Below are 19,606 nucleotides of genomic sequence, written 5' to 3' on the forward strand. Positions count from 1 at the left end.
TGGCTGAGTGGTGTCCCCCAAAATTCATATGTTGAAGCTCTAACTCCCAGTACTCAGAATGTGACTGTTTGGAGATAGGGCCTTTAAAGAGGTGATTAAGTTAAAATGAGGCTGTTACGGTAGACCCTAATCCAATCCGACTGCTATCCTTGTAAGAAGAGGAGATTTGGACACAGACATGCACGCACACAGAGGAAAGACCATGTGAGGACACGATGAGAAGTCTGCCATCTGCAAGCCAAGGACAGAGGCCTCAGATGAAACTAAATCTGCTAAAACCTTGATCTTGGACTTCTAGTCTCCGGAATTGTGAGGCAATAAATCCCTGCTTTTTAAGCCACCCGGTTTGCAGTATTTTGTTATGGCAGCCTGAGCAGACTAACCCTTTCTTTCATAGAAACTGTCATAGTTAAAGTTAGTTGTCAAAATTAGTTGCAACTTAACTTTCATTTCATTATTTGATTGCTATCTCCCTGATAAGAATGCAAGCTCTGTAAGGACAGGAACTGGGTCTGGTTTTGCCCACCATGGTATCGCCAGAGCCTGGCACAGTGCCTGGCATATAGTAGGTGCTCAGTAAATACTTGGGGCGTGAATGAATGAACAGACAAGTAAAAACATATGAGTGAGTGGATGAACACACATGGAGAAGAAACAGTAATTACACAGTGGTTTTACCTTTGGAAAGATTCACTTTGGGCCTGGGCTGCGTCTGGAAGCAAGGGCACCTTGTCCTGGCCAATTTGAGTATTAACATGCATTTATGTAATTTCACTAGATACAGCAAATTCCTGGAATTTCAAGTTTTTACTCCCTCAGAGCAACACTGTTCAGTGAAATTTAATCTCATGGATTTTATTTTTAAAGAGGCAAATAACTCTCTCTAGGGTAAAAAGAAGATAATTCTAAGAGACATAAATCCAGCATCCTTGCAATTGGAAGAAAATATCTTGTTTGTATCAAACCATGATACAAACGGCATGCTTGATTTCCGCTTGGAAAATGTCCTTGATGGTTTCCACGGGACAATGACACAGTGAGAGCACCGTGGAATCACCACACAGGAGGGAGGGTGGGACACACGTGAGAATTTCTGTTGCAGTTTTAAGAGGAGTCTTCTTTTCTGAGAAACTCATTATTCACTTAATTATTCATTCTGTTTATTTACTGTAGAGTTATTACACATAAATATGGTGCAAATCCCTGGAATCCTCAAACACCAGATGCCAGTTTCCCTCTGCAGTCCCAAAAGACATAGCCAAGCCATCACTGTGAGAATTAAAACAACAACAACTAAAACCCAATTAAAATTGTGCCAGCATGTTCATTTCCAAAATAAAAACCCTGGGAATGAATAAGCTTTTAGTCACTCCCCTGACTGCTTCTGCAAAAGAACAAACACAAAAAACTTTAAACTAAAACTGGCATATAATTAGTATTTAAATCACAGTTACAATGAACCTCGTATCTGCACAGAAAGGGCATTGGCTAAGTCAACGTCGTATTATTTCTCCCATTTTCAAAAATCACGTGATTGAAGAAAACGCCATTTTGCTTTTCAGAATTTCTATGTGTCTGGCCAAAGCCCAACGATGGTGGAGGAAGAAGCCAAGATGGCGACATGAAGTTTGGGGTCTTGGAATCCACAGGTTACACAACCTCTTCCTCATGACGTGAGGGGGCCTCACACCCAGGTGCATCTCACCCACCTGAGTATAAGACTGGGCACAGGAGGGGATGAACATGCAGCCCGTGTTCTTGGAACAAAGGCCAACAGAGCACAGAGGAGGCCTGTCTCCTTCAAGAAATTGTTGGGAGTGCAGAGAGAACCACACGACTGAGGGCAGTGCAGGGCTGACCGCTGGGCTGGAGGACGTTTGTGGGTGTGGGGAAGAAGGAGAGGTCGGGTGTGTGTGTGTGTACGTGTTTACAAGTCACCAATCCTCAGGTGATACTGGCTCCACGAAGAACCAAGTGGACTTTCTGATGAGCGTGTGACTGTGGTCACCTCCACTGGAGAGCTGCAGAGTGATGGGAGATCTGTCTGGCCTGCTACGCCCACACCAAATCACAGTCTGCCCAGGGCATCACTGTGAGACCCGAGGTAACCTTGAAGGTGCTGGCAAATGAGTGCGTTAGTGGAAATATGTGAAGCTCTTCTGGATAGGCCAGAGGCCTGCGGTGCCTCCCCTAATCCGGAGCTCAGACCTGAAAGGCCAGGGGTCTCCATTCTCAGCGTTGTGGTTATAAGGGCGGGCTCAGAAGACAGGCTGTGCAGGTTCAAATCCCAGGTCTGCCACTGACCTTCACTCCTCTGTGCTTATTCCCCATCTTGACAATAAGGATAATGCCTCTGTCTTAGAGTTGCCACAAGAATTATCTGTGATAGTGCGTGTGAAGTGCTGACAGCAGTGTCAGCCAATGGCAGGCACATACTAAACACTGGTTTCTACCATCAATGCTGGTAAATTCCAGTCCGTGTGGCAATTTATCACAGGGCTGAGCTTTGCGCTAACACTGTTGTTTTCTACTTTGTATTTCCAAGGCAGCTGGTAAACTGTTTGTTTCACTCCTGAGCAACAAGAATGTTGCTATTCCTGGCACCTCAGATTAAAATAAATTCATTGCCTCCTGTCTCACAATGCCCATGGCCATTTTTGTTACCTGTTGCAAATATTTTCTAGTCACGTAGCCTAATCTGGGGCCTATTTGCTGAGAAGGCAAAAACATTTTCTAATCTTTTTGGCAACCACAGTGTAAAGTATCAGGTCCACAAAAACACAAAAGGTCTTCATTACTAGTATATGGAATAGGAACTCTGTAATATTTCATTGTTGCTTTCTTATTAACATAACGTTAATAGTCTGTAGCTGCTTTAACAATTCCTGGGCATGAAAGCCCGGTATATTAAGTTATGGCTAAGATTAGATATATTAAATTTACCTCCATGATATCATGAAAGAAACATGATAGAGCTGAGAAAATCAATTTAAATTAAAATAAAATCATTCTGTCTTATGCTTCAGTTTTCAAGGCAGCTGCTCTTAGATCAGCTCTGACGTGACCTCACTATCTGAGGTCTGAAGTTAAGTGGGTGCACCCAGGCCTTTCCTTCCGGGTGTTTCAAGTCGAGTTGCTCAGTGTCTTCACTTGGGTGGAGCAGGGGTGCAAGGGGAGATGAGGAAGCAGAGGCAGAGGGAGTGGAAAGTTAAGTGTGTGGTTTATGAGTTTACAGTCACACCACTCGTCAAGTTAGGTACCAGGGACGGTAAGATGGCAGCATGTTCATAAGACATAAAAACATCGAACTGGAAGATCGCTTAGAGACAGCTAATCAATCATTTCCCAAAGTATAATCCATGGAACATTAGTTCTTTAAGACGGCTCTCTCTATATCCTCACGTGCACAAAACACACACACACACACACACACACACACACAAACACAGAATTACATGGTCCATCAAATAAGTCTGAGAATCTCTGCATTGTACCCATTCCTTGGAGTGCCATAACGGACTTCCACATTTTAAAGTTTCTGTGAACTCCTACAGTAAGAAAACACCCATTTGTCATGTTTGACCAAGTATTTCCTGAGCTTCCCTGGCCACGGCACCCTTTGTTCATATAACACTTATTTACGTCTAACAGGCAATGAGCAATCTTATCTAAGTCAACCTCCTCCTTGAAATTGATGAGGAAGAGGAAACTGAGGCCCAAGGAAAGTGTTTGACTTGCCAAGGAGCATAATTCAAACACTGAGTGGAGAGGGGAATTCACATCTTTGGATTCTTAGCTCTGCCTCTCAGAGAAACTTCCCTCTCATTCATCAACGTATGTAAACCTGTCATGCACAGGCACGGTGCCAGACACTAAAGACACAACGATAAAAAATGGTCCTGGGGGCTTCCCTGGTGGCGCAGTGGTTGAGAATCTGCCTGCCAATGCAGGGGACACGGGTTCAAGCCCTGGTCTGGGAGGATCCCACATGCTGCGGAGCAACTAGGCCCGTGAGCCACAACTACTGAGCCTGCGCGTCTGGAGCCTCTTCTCCGCAACAAGAGAGGCCGCGATAATGAGAGGCCCGCGCACCGCGATGAAGAGTGGCCCCCACTTGCCACAACTAGAGAAAGCCCTCGCACAGAAACGAAGACCCAACACAGCAAAAATAAATAAATTAATTAATAAACTCCTACCCCCAACATCTTCTTAAAAAAAAAAAAAAAGGTCCTGGCTTCAGGAAGCTCATAGTCCAAAGCTGGAGGTGGAACTGGAAGTGTACCGGCCACGCTACAATGTGAGGAGAGCTCAGAAGTGACTGCTGTGGGAGTGGGTCCAGAAGAAAGTATGACTCATCTCCCAAGGGGTTAGGAGTTAGTTGTCACACAGGACGTGAGGTTGGCATGGGGCCTTGAAGGGTGAGCAGGAGTTTGCCTCAGAATGTTTTTATCTCCCTTAATCCCTTTCTAAGGAGTCCCCACAGTAGCTCCCTTGTGTGGGATGATGTTCGCATAAATCACCACAGGATTCTGTCACCTGACTGGACCAGGATCAGGGCCCCAGGGCAGCCAACAGGAGTGTCTAGGGAGTGCTGTCCAACAGAACTCTGTGCAATGATGGAAATGTTCTCTTTGGCGTGGTTCAACATGGCGGCCACCAATCATAGGTAGTTATCGAACACTTGAAATATGGCTACTGGATATGGCTATCCAGTGAGGAACTGAATTTTTTTTTTTTTTTTTTTTGCAGTATGCGGGCCTCTCACTGTTGTGGCCTCTCCTGTTGCAGAGCACAGGCTCCACACACGCAGGCCCAGCGGCCATGGCTCACGGGCCCAGCCGCTCTGTGGCACGTGGGATCTTCCCGGACCGGGGCACGAACCCGTGTCCCCTGCATCGGCAGGCGGACTCTCAACCACTGCGCCACCAGGGAAGCCCTGAATTTTTAACTTTATTTAATTTTGACTAGTTAAAATTAAATTTAAGTAGTCACATGTGCTGGTGGCTTTAGACAGCACAGCTTTAGACTGATTAACAGATTCAGTTTGTGATCCCAATTTAAAATACAAGTTGGGGGACTTCCCTGGTCGTCCAGTGGTTAAGAATCTGCCTTCCAATGCAGGGGACACGGGTTCGAGTCCTGATCAGGGAACTAAAATACCACATGCTGCGGGGCAACTAAGCCCGCATGCCACAACTAGAGAGCCTGAGCACCACAAATACTGAGCCTGTGCACTCCAGAGCCCGCACGCCACAACCAGAGAGAAGCCTGTGTGCCTCAACAAAGAGCCCGCACACCGCAACGAAAGATCCCACACGCGGCAACTAAGACCCAACACAGCCAGAATTAATAAATAACTATTTAAAAAAAATACAAGTTGGTTTAGACTTATGATTTTGAGTTGAAATTCGAGTTTACAAATACTATTGAAACATTCAAGAGACTTAAGACATCAGATTATAGAGTCTACTTAATTATACTTAAAATTTATTTAAATACATGGGAAGACGTATTTGTTCACTGGAGAACGGAAGGGCTTAAAAGAGAATTGATTCAAGGATTTGAAAACATTAAAAATAAGTCCTCTGACCAGTGGAATTAGCTAGAAATCAATAACGAAAACTAGAAATGCCACATCCTTTGAAAATTTAACAACGCATTTCTGTACAGTCCATGGGTCAAAGAAGAAAGTACAACAGAAATTAGAAAATATTTTGAACAAAATATTAATGAAGACAAGACATACCAAAACTTGTGAGATGCAGCTAAATCAGGGCTTAGATGACACTTACAGTCTTTTTTTTTTTTTTTAAACATCTTTATTGGGTTATAATTGCTTTACAATGGTGTGTTAGTTTCTGCTTTATAACAAAGTGAATCAGCTATACACATACATATGTTCCCATATGTCTTCCCTCTTGCATCTCCCTCCCTCCCACTCTCCCCATCCCACCCCTCCAGGCTGTCACAAAGCACCGAGCTAATATCCCTGTGCCTTGCGGCTGCTTCCCCCCAGCCATCTACCTTACTACGTTTGTTAGTGTGTATATGTCCATGACTCTCTCTCGCCCTGTCAAAACTCACCCTTCCCCCTCCCCATATCCTCAAGTCCGTTCTCCAGTAGGTCTGCGTCTTTATTCCGACACTTACAGTCTTAAATATAAGTATTAGAAAAGAAAAAAGGCTGAAAATCAGTACAGTATTTGTCTTTCTCTGTACGATTTATTTCACTTAGCATAGTGCCCTCAAGATCCATCTATATTGTCACAAGTGGCAGCTTTTCTTCTTTTTTTATGGCTGAATAATATTCCATTGTATGGGTACAGATACAGATATATTTTATATTTTCTTTATCCACTCATCCATCGATGGACACTTAGGTTGTTTCCATGTTTGGCTATATTAACATATTTACAGGCCTTCTGAGACTGGCCACAGGGAGAACCTAGGAACCATACCTGTGGGTTTTCTCAGTGCTGTAGGAATTATGAAGTTCAAAAGACATGCAGAGGGCTTTCATTTCGATAGGTCCAAGGCCAAGGGATTTCCTCCTTTGAAATGTATATTGCAAGCAGTATTATAGGAAAGCTAGGCACTTTTGTTTGTTTGTTTTTTTGAGGTTCTCCAAATGCAATTCAAAAGCAGATATATGAGGTCTCTTCTTCGTCAGAAATCAACCCATATAACAGGTTGTGAGCGTACTTCCCTATGGCAAAAGCCTGACCCCACTGGGACACTGCTGAGAATTCAGAGTCCTATAAAGTTGCCATTAAGTGGTGGCTTTCCATTTCTTGCTAATGTATCCTATAACATTATTTTGAAAAGCTATATATAACCCCTTTATATATATATTTTTAATTGACATCTAGACTTGTAATATACATTTAAAGTGGCAAGGGATATAATTTCCACCATACAGTAATACCTGAAAATTTTAAAATAAACTTTTATTTTAGAACAGTTTTAGGGGCTTCCCTGGTGGCGCAGTGGTTGAGAGTCCGCCTGCCGATGCAGGGGACACAGGTTCGTGCCCGGTCCGGGAAGATCCCACATGCCGCGGAGCGGCTGGGCCCGTGAGCCATGGCCGCTGAGCCTGCGCGTCCGGAGCCTGTGCTCTGCAACGGGAGAGGCCACAACAGTGAGAGGCCCAAGTACCGCAAAAAAACCCACCAAAAAACAAAATAGAACAGTTTTAGATTTACAAAAAAAAAAATTGTGAAGATAGTACAGCTTTCCCCTACCCCTCACACCCAGTTTCACCTATTATTAACATTTTATATTAGTATCATACATTTGTTATAATTAATGAAACAATTTTGATATTACTATTAACCAAAGCCCATGCTTTATTCAGTTTTCCAGGGTTTTTGTCTAACGTATTTTTCCTTTTCCAGGATCCCATCCCAGCTATCACATTACATTTAGCTGTCATGTCTCCTTAGGCTCCTCTTGGCTGTGACATTTCTCAGGCATTCCTTGTTTTTGACCTTGACAGTTTTGAGAAGTGCTGGTCAGGTATTTTGTAGAATGTCTCTGAATTAGGATTTGTCTGCTGTTTTTCTCATGATGGGACTGAGGTTGTGGGGTTTGAGGAGGAAAGCCAGAGAGGTTAAGGGTCATTTTCATCACATACATAAGGGTACATAGTATCAACAAGATTTATCACTGTTGATACTGACCTTGATCACCTGGCTCAAGTAGTGTTTGTCAGGTTTCACCACTGTTACTCTATGTCTCCCGTCCATACAGTACTCGTTGGAAGAAGGTCACTCTATGCAGTCCACACTTAAGGAATGGAGAGTTATGCTACCCCTCTTTGAAGGCAGAGTACCTACGTAAATCATTTGGAATTCTTCTGCAAAGGAGATGTGTCTCAGCTCTGCCATTTATTTATTCAATCATTTATTTGAATCAGTGTGGACTCATGGATATTTATTTTATACTTTGAGTTATAATCCAATACCACTTTATTTTGTTACTCAAACTGTTCCAGCTTTGGCCACTTGGAGCTCTTTCTATTGGTTCTTGTGTCCCTTTGCTATACCCCTATCAATGTAAGTTGTTTTTTTTTTTAATTTTGTTTTGTTTTGCTTTTTGAGCACTTCCTCACTTTCTGGCTCATCTTGCATATTTTACCACACTAAAAAAAAAAAAAATTCCCTGTGCTTTACCTATTCAACCCTCCTCCACCACAAAAAACCCTTGATAATCACTGGTCTTTGAGTCATCACTACAGTTTTGCCTTTTCCAGAACGTCATATTGGTACCATACAGAATGTAGCCTTTTCACACTGGCTTCTTTCACTTAGAAATATGCATTTAAGATTCACCCATGTGTTTCTGTGGGTCAACAGCTCATTTCTTTTAATCACTGGATAATAATTCCATTGTTCGGTTGTATCACATTTTGTTTATACAGTCATCTCCTGAAGGACATCTTGGCTGCTTCCAGCTTTGGGTGATGATGAATAAAGCTGCTATTAATAATCTTGCACAAACTTTTTTGTGGAGAGAAGTTTTCAAACCAGTTGAGTAAATATGTAGGTTCATGATTGCTGGATCGTTTGGTAAGACTATGCTTAGCTTTGTAAGAAACTGTCAAACTGTCTTTGGAAGTGGCTGCGCCATTTTGCATTCCCACCAGCAGTGAGTGAGTAGAAGTTACTGAACTGAAAGTTAAACTGAGGGAGGAAGAGAGGGGGAGGAGGAGAACAGAAAATGAGAGACGTCAGGTCACATCGGCGGCCTAACATACGTGTAACTGGGTTCTGAGAGGACATTCTCTTCAAGGATGTCAGAAAAGAAGTGTTTGAAGAGATAATGGCCAAGAGGTTTTCATATTTGATAAAATACATGAAGTATGCTGGAATTTTGGTTTCTATTTGTAGTGGGGGGGTGGAATCTGTTGACACAAGGACATCAGTTAAAAAGCAGGTCAGATAGAACCCTGGATGGCTCAGTGTATGTAATTCTATCTATGGATGTGATAGGGATAGCAGAAACAAAGGCAGGAAGGGCGGGAGGGAGGGAGGAAAGGAAGGAAGGAGGGAGGAAGGGAGGGGAGGGAAAAAGGGGGAGAAAAGAAGGACAATGGGCTTCCCTGGTGGCGCAGTGGTTGAGAGTCCGCCTGCCGACGCAGGGGACGCGGGTTCATGCCCTGTTCTGGGAAGATCCCACATGCCGCCGAGCAGCTGGGCCCGTGAGCCATGGCCGCTGAGCCCGCGCGTCCGGAGCCTGTGCTCCGCAATGGGAGAGGCCACAACAGTGAGAGGCCCAAGTACCGCAAAAAAAAGAAAAAAAAAGAAAGAAAGACAATGAATAAACCTCATCCCACAAGCAGTCCCATATAAGTAGCAGTAGAGAATGCTTGGTAAAGAAGTTGACTCAAGCACTATTTCTGCCATGTTTAACCTTAGAAACATCATTTAAAGTCAAGGTTGGCTTCCTTCTTTAAAACAAAGAAGATGACCAAACCTGGCTTCTACTTTACAGTGACTATTACTACAATACGTGCGATGTACTTCCAGACCCTTGGTCAATTTTCTGTAAAAATTTAGTATTATTGAAATTATTCTTCCTAATGAATATACTACAGCAAACCTAACTGCTCTGTTCTCCTTTGAAGCTTTTCCCCTGCCAAGGATCAGTAAATCATAAAATAAGGAGTATATTTGGATTTCAGTTTATGTTTTCATATAAATTAATCTGCATTTTCTGTGAAGTTAGAGTGATGCTCTTTTTGATTCACACTTCTGAGCATTTTACCGATTTAGCAATCTAAGAGAAATTTAGATTGAACACTCCATATTTTATTATGTTAAATTGTTTTCAGCCACTTTTGAATCCACGTGGCCAAGCCAATTTAAATTTGTTTTGTAAGAAAGGTCACTCTGTGAGCTGCTATCCCTAATGCCATTACATTTCCATTTGTGTGGGTTTTAACTGTCTAATTCCGCAGTTCTAAACAGATTTCTCAAAAGTTACAAGAAAAAGGAAAGCAACCGTTTTTATTAAACCGAAATTACAATTCTGTAAGTGAAGCGTGAACCCCAAGTACCGTGACTGTTGAAAACTACGGTTTAGAATTTACACACGTAAGTGAGTGTTGCCCAATGAGGATGCACATCTATTTCAAAAATGCTTCCATTGTTCAGAGCATTTCTAGAAATCCTCTTTGAAAACCGCCTTTAAAAGAGCTGGCAGCACTGTGGAGAACAGTATGGAGGTTCCTTAAAAAACTACAAATAGAATTACCATATGACCCAGCAATCCCACTACTTGGCATATACCCTGAGAAAACCAAAATTCAAAAAGAGTCATGTACCAAAATGTTCATTGCAGCTCTATTTACAATAGCCAGGACATGGAAACAACCTAAGCGCCCATCATCGGATGAATGGATAAAGAAGATGTGGCACATATACACAATGGAATATTACTCAGCCTTAAAAAGAAATGAAATTGAGCTATTTGTAATGAGATGGATAGACCTAGAGTCTGTCATACAGAGTGAAGTAAGTCAGAAAGAAAAAGACAAATACCGTATGCTAACACATATATATGGAATTTAAGGGAAAAAAATGTCATGAAGAACCTAGGGGTAAGATAGGAATAAAGACGCAGACCTACTGGAGAACGGACTTGAGGGTATGGGGAGGGGGAGGGGTGAGTTTTGACAGGGCGAGAGAGAGTCATGGACATATACACACTAACAAACGTAGTAAGGTAGATAGCTGGGGGGAAGCAGCCGCAAGGCACAGGGATATTAGCTCGGTGCTTTGTGACAGCCTGGAAGGGTGGGATGGGGAGAGTGGGAGGGAGGGAGACGCAAGAGGGAAGACATATGGGAACATATGTATATGTATAGCTGATTCACTTTGTTATAAAGCAGAAACTAACACACCATTGTAAAGCAATTATACCCCAATAAAGATGTTAAAAAAAAAAAAAGAGCTGGCAGCACATTTTAAAAGATATTGTCTCTGGTGGCAAATCTTTGTCTCTTGAAAGTGGATTTGATTAATAACCCAATGTAATTTGGATTAAGCTTGGTGATGTGTAAGATGGGAATTAGTATTTAATACCTACCATGTGATAGAAGCTTGACCTGGGATGGCCAATGAATCGGGATAAACTCATCCTGGATCAAAAACAAAGTGTGACCGAAGAATACGGGCCAGGGTCATAGATGATTTTCCCACTGGAGGTGATGTAGCAGAATAGCAGTTATTTATGCTTAATCAGGCTGGCAGGTTTGGCTCTCCACCCTGACACTCCACCCATCGCCACCAGCTGGCCTGAGCCGCGTTACTTAGACTCTCTGAGGTGGTTTCCTCATTTATAAGAGAGGATGCTAATGTCTGTCTCATCAATTTTCAAGAATAAAATAAAATAATACAAAATACCCAGCAAAATTAGCCCCCCTTTCCCCCCCTGAAGGTGACAATGGGGAAGGAAAAATATTCATTAGGACACTAATATACCTAAAATAGATAACTAATGAGAACCTACTGTATAGCACAGGGAATTCTACTCAATCCTCTGTGGTAACCTAAATGGGAAGGAAATCCAAAAAAGAGGGATATATGTATGTGTATAGCTGATTCACGTTGCTGTACAGCAGAAACTAACACATTGTAAAGCAACTACACTCCAATAAAAATTAAAAAACAAATTCACTAGGATGAAGGTGGCCCAGTGTTTTTTTAAATGGAATTTTATCTTATGGTGTATTTTCCTATTACCTCATCAGATATGAATTCCAAGGTTATTTGTTAATTTTCTATTTGGGGCAAAGATCTAGTTGTTATTTTGGTGTTTTTAGGCTAAGGGACTTGTATGTGTGTGTGTGAGTTGCCTGGTTGTGGGATGGTATGGTAGAAGTAGTTGTGAAAGATAAAGCTGAACAGACAAGTGGAGACAAGACTGTAGAGGGCTTTGAATGGCACATTAAGGGTTAGACATGACCCAAAAGAAAAGATGGCTATTAAAGCTTCTGAGCAGAGAAGAAAAAAATAAAACAATTCTATTTGTGCTTTGAGAAGATAACTGACATGCTGGACTAAATTTCATGACAGTGGGGTTTAGTTCTTAACTTGTCACCACACCCGTTACTCATCTTTACAGCAATGAACAGAAGAACATATGCCCCAACGGACGGATGGGAGTGGGAATAAGAACATGGGCCGAGAGATCATGATGCATGGAGGGAAATGTCATGAAAGTTTTTGCAGATGCAGACTCGAAGGATGCAGTGACTGACTGGTTGTCACAGTGAAGGAAGATGGGGGAGATTTGAAAGAAACTCCTAGGTGTCTGGTTCAGATGAGAGCTTGGGGTGGGGGATGGGATGGATGCCATTAACAGAAATAGAAAACACAGAATGAGAAGCCAGTTTTGGAAATCAGAGAAAACAATGAGTCTGATTTGAGTTCAGTGCGCTTGGGTTGAGGTGAAAACGTCCAACCGGCAAATGAAAACACAGGTCTGGGTGCAGCAGAGATCAAGACGAAAGATAAAGTTTGGTTGGTGGAGTCACACCCATAAAGGTGATAGCTGAAGTCTTGGGAGAGAATGAAATCATCCTTGGAGAATGTGTTGATCAAGAAGAGTGGCCAAGGACTCCCCTGGTGGCGCAGTGGTTAAGAATCTGCCTGCCAGTGTAGGGGGCACGGGTTCAAGCCCTGGTCCAGGAAGATCCCACATGCTGCGGAGCAACTAAGCCCGTGTGCCACAACTACTGAAGCCCGCATGCCACAACTACTGAAGCTTGCGCACCTAGAGCCCGTGCTCTGCAGCAAGAGACGCCACCGCAACGAGAAGCCTGCACATCGCAATGAAGAGTAGCCCTCGCTCGCCGCTCCTAGAGAAAGCCCACACGCAGCAACGAAGACCCAACGCAACCAAAAATAAATAAATAAATTTATTAAAAAAAAAAAAAAAAAAGAAGAGTGGCCAATTAGAGTACCCTGGAGAATACTAACACTTACAAGATAGTTGAAGATACAGGAAAAGAGAGTAGAATGGGAAGAATGGGCACAGAAATACCACAAGAGAGCAGTGCTATGGAGGCTAAAGAGAGAAGGACCCAAGAGAAAGGACAAGTGTGATGGGGTCCGAGAGGGGCTCGTGCGTTTGGCCACTGGAAATCACTGGTGATCTCTGAGAGACAGCTGTTGCCAGAGGGGAAGACTGGAGCTGGTCACAGTGAAAGATCAGGTGGAGGCAGAGGAATCAGCGAGAGAGATCTGGCGACAGCTTCCTCTTCCATCTTGGCTGCTTCTTTTTAGTCTGTTTAGAAGACTCTTTTCTCTGCTGCCCCAGTAAATGTTGATGTTACCTAGTATCTGTCCTTGGCTCTATGCTTGTAACAGTTAGGGTTCTCTTGGTTTCAGATAACAGAAAGCAACTCCAGCTGGCTTGAGCAGAAAGATTTATTGGAAGGATACAGAGTTACCTCATAGGACCCGAAGGGTTATGACTGGGCCTTGTGTATAAGCTTTAATCAGAAATCCAGTACCATGGGTTTCTCTAGTTCCTCTCTTGTTCCCCTCTTGGTGTCTGTTTCATTTTCTGCTCTCACTGCAAACCAGCTGCCTTGGTTTTCCAGGCCACATGGTGGCAAACACATCTGCCCCTCGCCCCGAGTCATAACCACTCATTCCACCGGAGGAGCGCTGTTCCGCCTCCCTCACTCTCACTCCTGAGGTCTTCCACGGGGAGAGATGCCCATCCTTGGGCCACGCAACTGAAGGGAGACCAACAGGATCACACTGCAGACAGCATCACGTGGCCTGGGGACGAGGGTGGGGCAGGGGCCTGGCAGTGAGAAGCTGGGGCAAAGCTCACAAGACAAGGATCCGGACGGAGTGCAGAGGGAGTGGTAAGGAGGGAAGGTGACACGAGCAGCTTCTCACGGCCCCTTCTTTTGGTCTGTGCTCTGCCCTGAGAGCCTGGGCCCTCCTAAGCATCAAATCCTCCAGGTGCTCTCCCTCCTAGAGAAGGTCCAGGTCATATTGCTTTCTTCTAAAAAAAGAACAGGGGATGGCCGCCCAGCTCTTATCAACTTCCCCTCCTGTGACCAGCCCTCAGCACACCTGGCTGAGTGCCTAGGGACCAAGCCTATACCCTCAAGATGAATCAGAGTTGACTGATCCAGGGGCCAACTGAAGCCTCTCTCTAGGGTCTTTGCACTTGCACCGACGACGGGCCAATTCCTTTTTAGAACGGTGTGAGGCTGCAGTGACCAGGGGACGGGGGCAGAGTCCGGAGGTGCTTGTGTTACTCGTTCTCATTTTCCTGGAAACCCAGCTGCACCACTGCCCTTCCTATGTTGGATTATATAAGCCAGCCCAGTATTTTCTAGTAAATTCCTTTTCTAAGCTACTCTGGGTAGGTTTCTGTCACTGAGACCTCACTGAGACCGAAGAGAGCCTGGACTAATCCCGGATCAAGGCAGTTGCCCAATAGCTCTTCCCACCCTGGCCTCCTGCCTGCCACTCAACGGGAGGACGTGACCTCTCCCTCTCTCTTGTCATGATTACAGGAAGAAATAAGGTCCAAAGAGTGATTGCAATACAAGGTTTTGGTATTCTGGCAATTACTGAAATCTAAGCATTTTGTTGGTAGATTACTCTAATTTTTATATTTTAAAAATCTAAAAGCAGTACCACTTATGTACTGAGATGAGGACCAATGACTCACCTATTCAATTTATGATGAAAATACTTGCTGAATAAAACTCTACCCAAAGTCAGAAAGTGCTTTTCATGAGCCAGAACAATTTGTCCTAAAACGCACGTGATGCTCAATGATACCATGGATCCACTTTGTTCTTGAAATAATATTTCATGTGTACTTCTTAATGATTTTCAAAGTTTTCTTCATTTTAGATAGTGTTTAGTATGCTAATTTTGGAATAAGACTTTATTTTTTAACAACCTTTTAATTTTGGAATAGTTTTAGGTTTATAGAAAGATTGTGAAGATAGAATAGAGAGTTCCCATGTACTCACTCACTTTCCCCTATGATGAATATTTTCTATGAGTATGGTACATTTGTCACAATTAATGCACCAATATTGATATAGCATTATGAACTAAAGTGCATACCTTACTAGTGTTTACCTAACGTCCTTTCTTCTATTCCAGGATCCCCTCCAGAACACCAAATTACATTTAGCTGTTATGTCTCTTTAGGCTCCTCTGATTTATGACAGCTTATTAAGTTTATCTGCTAATACTTTGTGTCAGAAGGTTGCTTATTTAATGTTTCTCCTTGACAAATGTACATATTTCCTTGACCTTCAATACTTTTAAAATTTGAATTATATTAGATGTTTTCACAGTGTTGTTAATGTTTAGCATTCTGAACATTTACAGATAAAATATTAGTACTGATATGAGTATTTATTTAAAATAAGTGCTGAAAGTCCAGGGTCACAGTTTTTGTTCTAGGACAGCAGTCCCCGGATCCCAGGTATGGATGGGCAGAAAACAGAGGACGGGAACACAGATGGCTAAGGCTCTCGTGGCAGGGCAGAGCCGCCCAGAACCAGGGAGGGTACAGCACAGGGCAGCCGGGCAGCCCAGGCCTTGTTCTCCTGCAGGAACCGTAGGCCCAGGCCATTCTAATGGGTTCTGCAGGTAAGTCTTTTGCCTCCGATATCCTTACTGCACCCTGTCCTTCCTCTGTATGCAGCTGGAGAAGACCTGTACTAACGTCAGCTCAATCTGGTTTTTCCATCTTGCACAACCAGCGCCCTAGGGCCATTTTTGCGATGATGATTTTTGATGACTACTAAGGATACATTGTCTTAGAGAAGTCTTAACTTTGTTTTCCAAAAGCCTTGCTCATTGCTTGGAACACAGTCAACACTCAGTTGCATGTACATGCTATTATTTGTTCAACCAAAGCTGAATGCAGGAAGGAAACTGGTACCACTGGCAGTTCCTGACACTAGGAACTGCTGAGGATCAGGGAGGCTGTGGGTAGGGTGGCAAGGACCAGTAAATGAGTGGAGCGTCCTGGCTGGCAGCATTGGTGCGGGGGGGAGTCGGGGGTTGAGGGTAAAGAGGAGGGGGGTTGGGGGCCATCCCAGTGGCAGTGCAAGCAACTGTGAGCATCTGAGAACCATGATGAAGAGTTTAACGGAAGGTATGCAGCATGACATCATTGGTAGAGTGGGATTCGACATCTAAATATATCACAATCTATTTCGGTCTCCCCACAGGTTGCCCAAAGCAGCACACAATAGTTAGGCTTACTTTTGTCCATAGTTCATGGCATATTCGAAGTCTTTAAAGCTGACGTGACCATCTGAGTCTTGATCTACTTCCCTGGAAAATGAAACAGAAAGTTATTCACAGGTTAGTTTCGTCTCACCTTATGCATCAAGAGTACATCAGAACCTTCATTTCTTTTCGTGTCTATGCGAGAGGCACGTATTTTAACTACTTGAATGCTGAGGTTTATGCTTATCTTTTTTTTTTCCTTGATAATACCTAAGGTGTGAAGGAAAGGAAAAGTTATTTACTAAAACCTACAGAAATAATATATTCAATAAATTTAAAGGAATGTCATCAAGTGCACAGGTTATATTAAAAAAGGCAGGAGTGATGATTTTTCTAGTCATCCTGCAAATTCTTTCTGTGATATGTCAATAAATATACATGCATTTGTCAACCAAAAACACAATGCAGGAGGCTGCAAAGAAAAGAGTTTATTTAGGGTCTGAAGAATTGCAGTTTGGGAGATACAAATTCGGGTAACCCCGAAAGAGTGTTCAAAGGGAGAGACGAAAAGCCACGGGGTTGTTAAAAGCTGCTTGGTGAAATCTGTGACTGACTCTGACTCAAGTTAGAAAAGATTTGCCCTTGTGGAGTCACACGTTGTTTTAAGGTAAGGGTCCAGTAAATATTTTGCGTTTCTGGAAGGTGTTCTGGATGACGTCACCAGGACAAAAGATTTTGATGTGCAGAAGTCACACTTCCTTAATGGTCTCCTGGCTCCATTTTAGAGAACTCTCTTAGCAACACCAACTCCATTTTGATTTTCCTTTCACACATTACACAACAGAAGTGTGGAATAAAGAATTAAGAGATAAGAAAAACATTTGGGGAGTAAATAATAACGATGGGAACAGTGACTGACACCCTGCCTCGCACTGTCTTTATATCACCTGTCTCAGCAAATCTGTGCACAGATGCCAGGACGGGTCCATTTTACAGACATTGAGCCTAAAGCGGTTCAGTGGTTTCTGAAGGATCATGTTGCTGGTAAGTAACCAGGTTTGAAATTCAAATCATGATTGTTAAATTCCCAAACCAGGGCTCTATACTCTATTCCACATGTCTCCCTATGTACATAGGATGGTCCAGAGAGAAGCGGTTGTGTTGCAATTCCCATGCAGCTAACTCAAGCTCCGGAAGTTTTCACTGGCTTCATTCATGGCCTCGGAAGCTTCGTTAATTCCTCACAAACACCTGATAAGCTTTCCTGACTCCTATGGAGAGGTGAAGATGTGAGCCTCTGGCTGGTCAGCGGAGGGTGTGGGCGGCCTCAGCTGGGTTGTCCGTGTGTGTCCCTACAGACACTGAGACAGGGGCATTGCTCCTTGAACAGGGAGCAGAGGAATGGCACCCATTCCACCCGGTCAAGATAACACATGGCAGAAGGACAAAATCATGGCATAAGCAATACCTTCAACTGCTACCAGAGAAAGCAGTGTTTAAGAGTGTGTTTGAAAGATAACTGATGAGCTGTGGTCCCAATTCCTCTTTGCGGGGCACTCTAAAACAATGCATTACGTGCCGTATTTGCCTTATTGGGTTGGTGCAAATTATATTTTGTTGAAACGGCAAATGGTATTAACCATTACATCGGGCTTTTTAAAGCAAGGACTGGCCCGAGTAACAAAGCCACTAATCACTGTAATAGTTTTAAAGCAGGCTTTTAAAATATTGAATTCTAAAATAAACTTTCTGAATATTTCATGCCAAAGTCTCTGAAGTCTATAATGGTACTGGATAGAGTGATAATAATTTTTCATTCTTTTGAAGTAGAGAAAATCCCTACTTCTCTGCCCCAGGGCAAAACCATGTTGCAGTATGTTAGTATAAAATGATTGCAGACTGTAGGGGCCATTACTCTTGTTACTTCTTTTGGTAAAATATACATGACGATTTCATGCTATACAGGACCAAAAGCAGAATGTCGGATCCCTTCTAAGGGATTAGAAATAATCAGTATCACATGTTACTGATTACAGAGTATAAATCATCCCTCCTATTAAATTAGATAATTGAAGATTCTTAATATTGCCTACATATTTTTTCTCAAGGAATTGGATTAGATAAATGGCCTTTTTTCTTCCCACTCTGAACTGATATGATTGAACTATAAATCTCATAGGGTGAGTTAAGTGGATAACCTAGAAAAGTAATATTTAGAATAAACTGTTTCTGATATATATATACATATGTGTGTGTGTGTGTGTGTGTGTGTGTGTGTTCATTCACTTACTGAGATGCTGAATGCTTGTAGAAAAGGAAATCCTTTTGCCTGATTTTCTCAGTAAATAACTTTATTGTAATTCCATTAACTTCTTATTTTTCTTGCTGCCTTTGCCAAAGCTTCCCATCATAAAATGGGCACAGTATAACCAAGAGGTAATAAAATGGAAAAGTTTATTCGTAAGGCTTGGAGTGGCGTTTTTATAATGAATGGAGGAACATCATGTTTATATTTAGAATGAGACATGGTAAAACACTGTCTTCAACTTTTCTCCCTCATCACATATATATACGGTCGTCTCAAGGAGAATGAAAAGGAAATTCACATTTCAGAGCTATAATTTTAAAAGCTAAAATACTGTTTTTCATTGCAGACGGAATTATTCCAAAGAAGGAAAGTTTCACAGCACCCACACTCAAGTCACCATGTGATGGATGAGCAGATGTGGCAGGTGGGTAGAATTAGTGGTATGCTGAGGAGATGAAGAAAACGTCATTAGGTAAAACGTTTCATTGTTTCTGTTTACAGTGTTTAACACTAAAAGGAGTATACTCTCCTTATGAAACTAGAGTGTGCTGTCTCGGTGTCACCAACATACATTCAGCACTGAAATATTCCACCACCGTCACTCCAACTAGAAATAAACTCTGGGAAGGCAAGGACTTTCTCTTGTTTGCTGCTGTGTCCCCACCTCTTAGCCCGTAGCGGGTAATGAATGTTTGCAGAGTGAATGAATTTGTGGAGTAAATGAATCTGGGGAAACAGCGGACAACATTTTGGAATATCTACTGCCTCCCAGGAGGTTTGGGGGGATTAAAGAAAGTATATCATCACTGTTTTTATAGAGTCTAAAATACTAGCCAGAGAAATAATAACACACTGAAGAAGGCACCTAGGAGCCATCACGCAGGGACCAATAAGGAACGGTCAATTGTGGTCTCCATGCCCCACCACATTTTGTAAATACAGACCGGGTACAGAGAGACCAAGTAAGACATGGACTCTGAAAGATGAGGGTGCTTAGAGCAATGGATGGAAGGAACCCCTTGAGTGTCAGGGTGAACAACTTAGAGATAAAGAGCTGGAAACTGGA

General features: G+C 42.8%; 1 protein-coding gene across 7 annotated transcripts in view; it reads right to left on the reverse strand.

Annotated features, from left to right (window-relative positions):
- EFCAB11 (EF-hand calcium binding domain 11) overlaps nucleotides 1-19,606 on the reverse strand; it is a 197,732-nt gene that overhangs the window by 34,373 nt on the left and 143,753 nt on the right. For 2 of the 7 annotated variants that reach the window (XM_032624785.1, XM_032624776.1), the window contains exons 6-7: nucleotides 16,266-16,337; nucleotides 12,965-13,747 (exon numbers count right to left, since the gene is read on the reverse strand). In XM_032624785.1, the coding sequence (XP_032480676.1) occupies nucleotides 13,648-13,747; nucleotides 16,266-16,337 (172 nt within the window). In that variant the 3' untranslated portion in view covers nucleotides 12,965-13,647. Of the gene's footprint in view, nucleotides 1-6,334; nucleotides 7,116-7,201; nucleotides 7,573-12,964; nucleotides 14,026-15,285; nucleotides 16,338-19,606 lie in introns of those variants that run through there. The other 5 variants (XM_032624775.1, XM_032624779.1, XM_032624780.1 and 2 more) reach the window with 5 other exon arrangements.

The sequence above is a fragment of the Phocoena sinus genome, chromosome 2 (genome assembly GCF_008692025.1).
Source record: "Phocoena sinus isolate mPhoSin1 chromosome 2, mPhoSin1.pri, whole genome shotgun sequence".
Lineage (NCBI taxonomy): Eukaryota > Metazoa > Chordata > Mammalia > Artiodactyla > Phocoenidae > Phocoena > Phocoena sinus.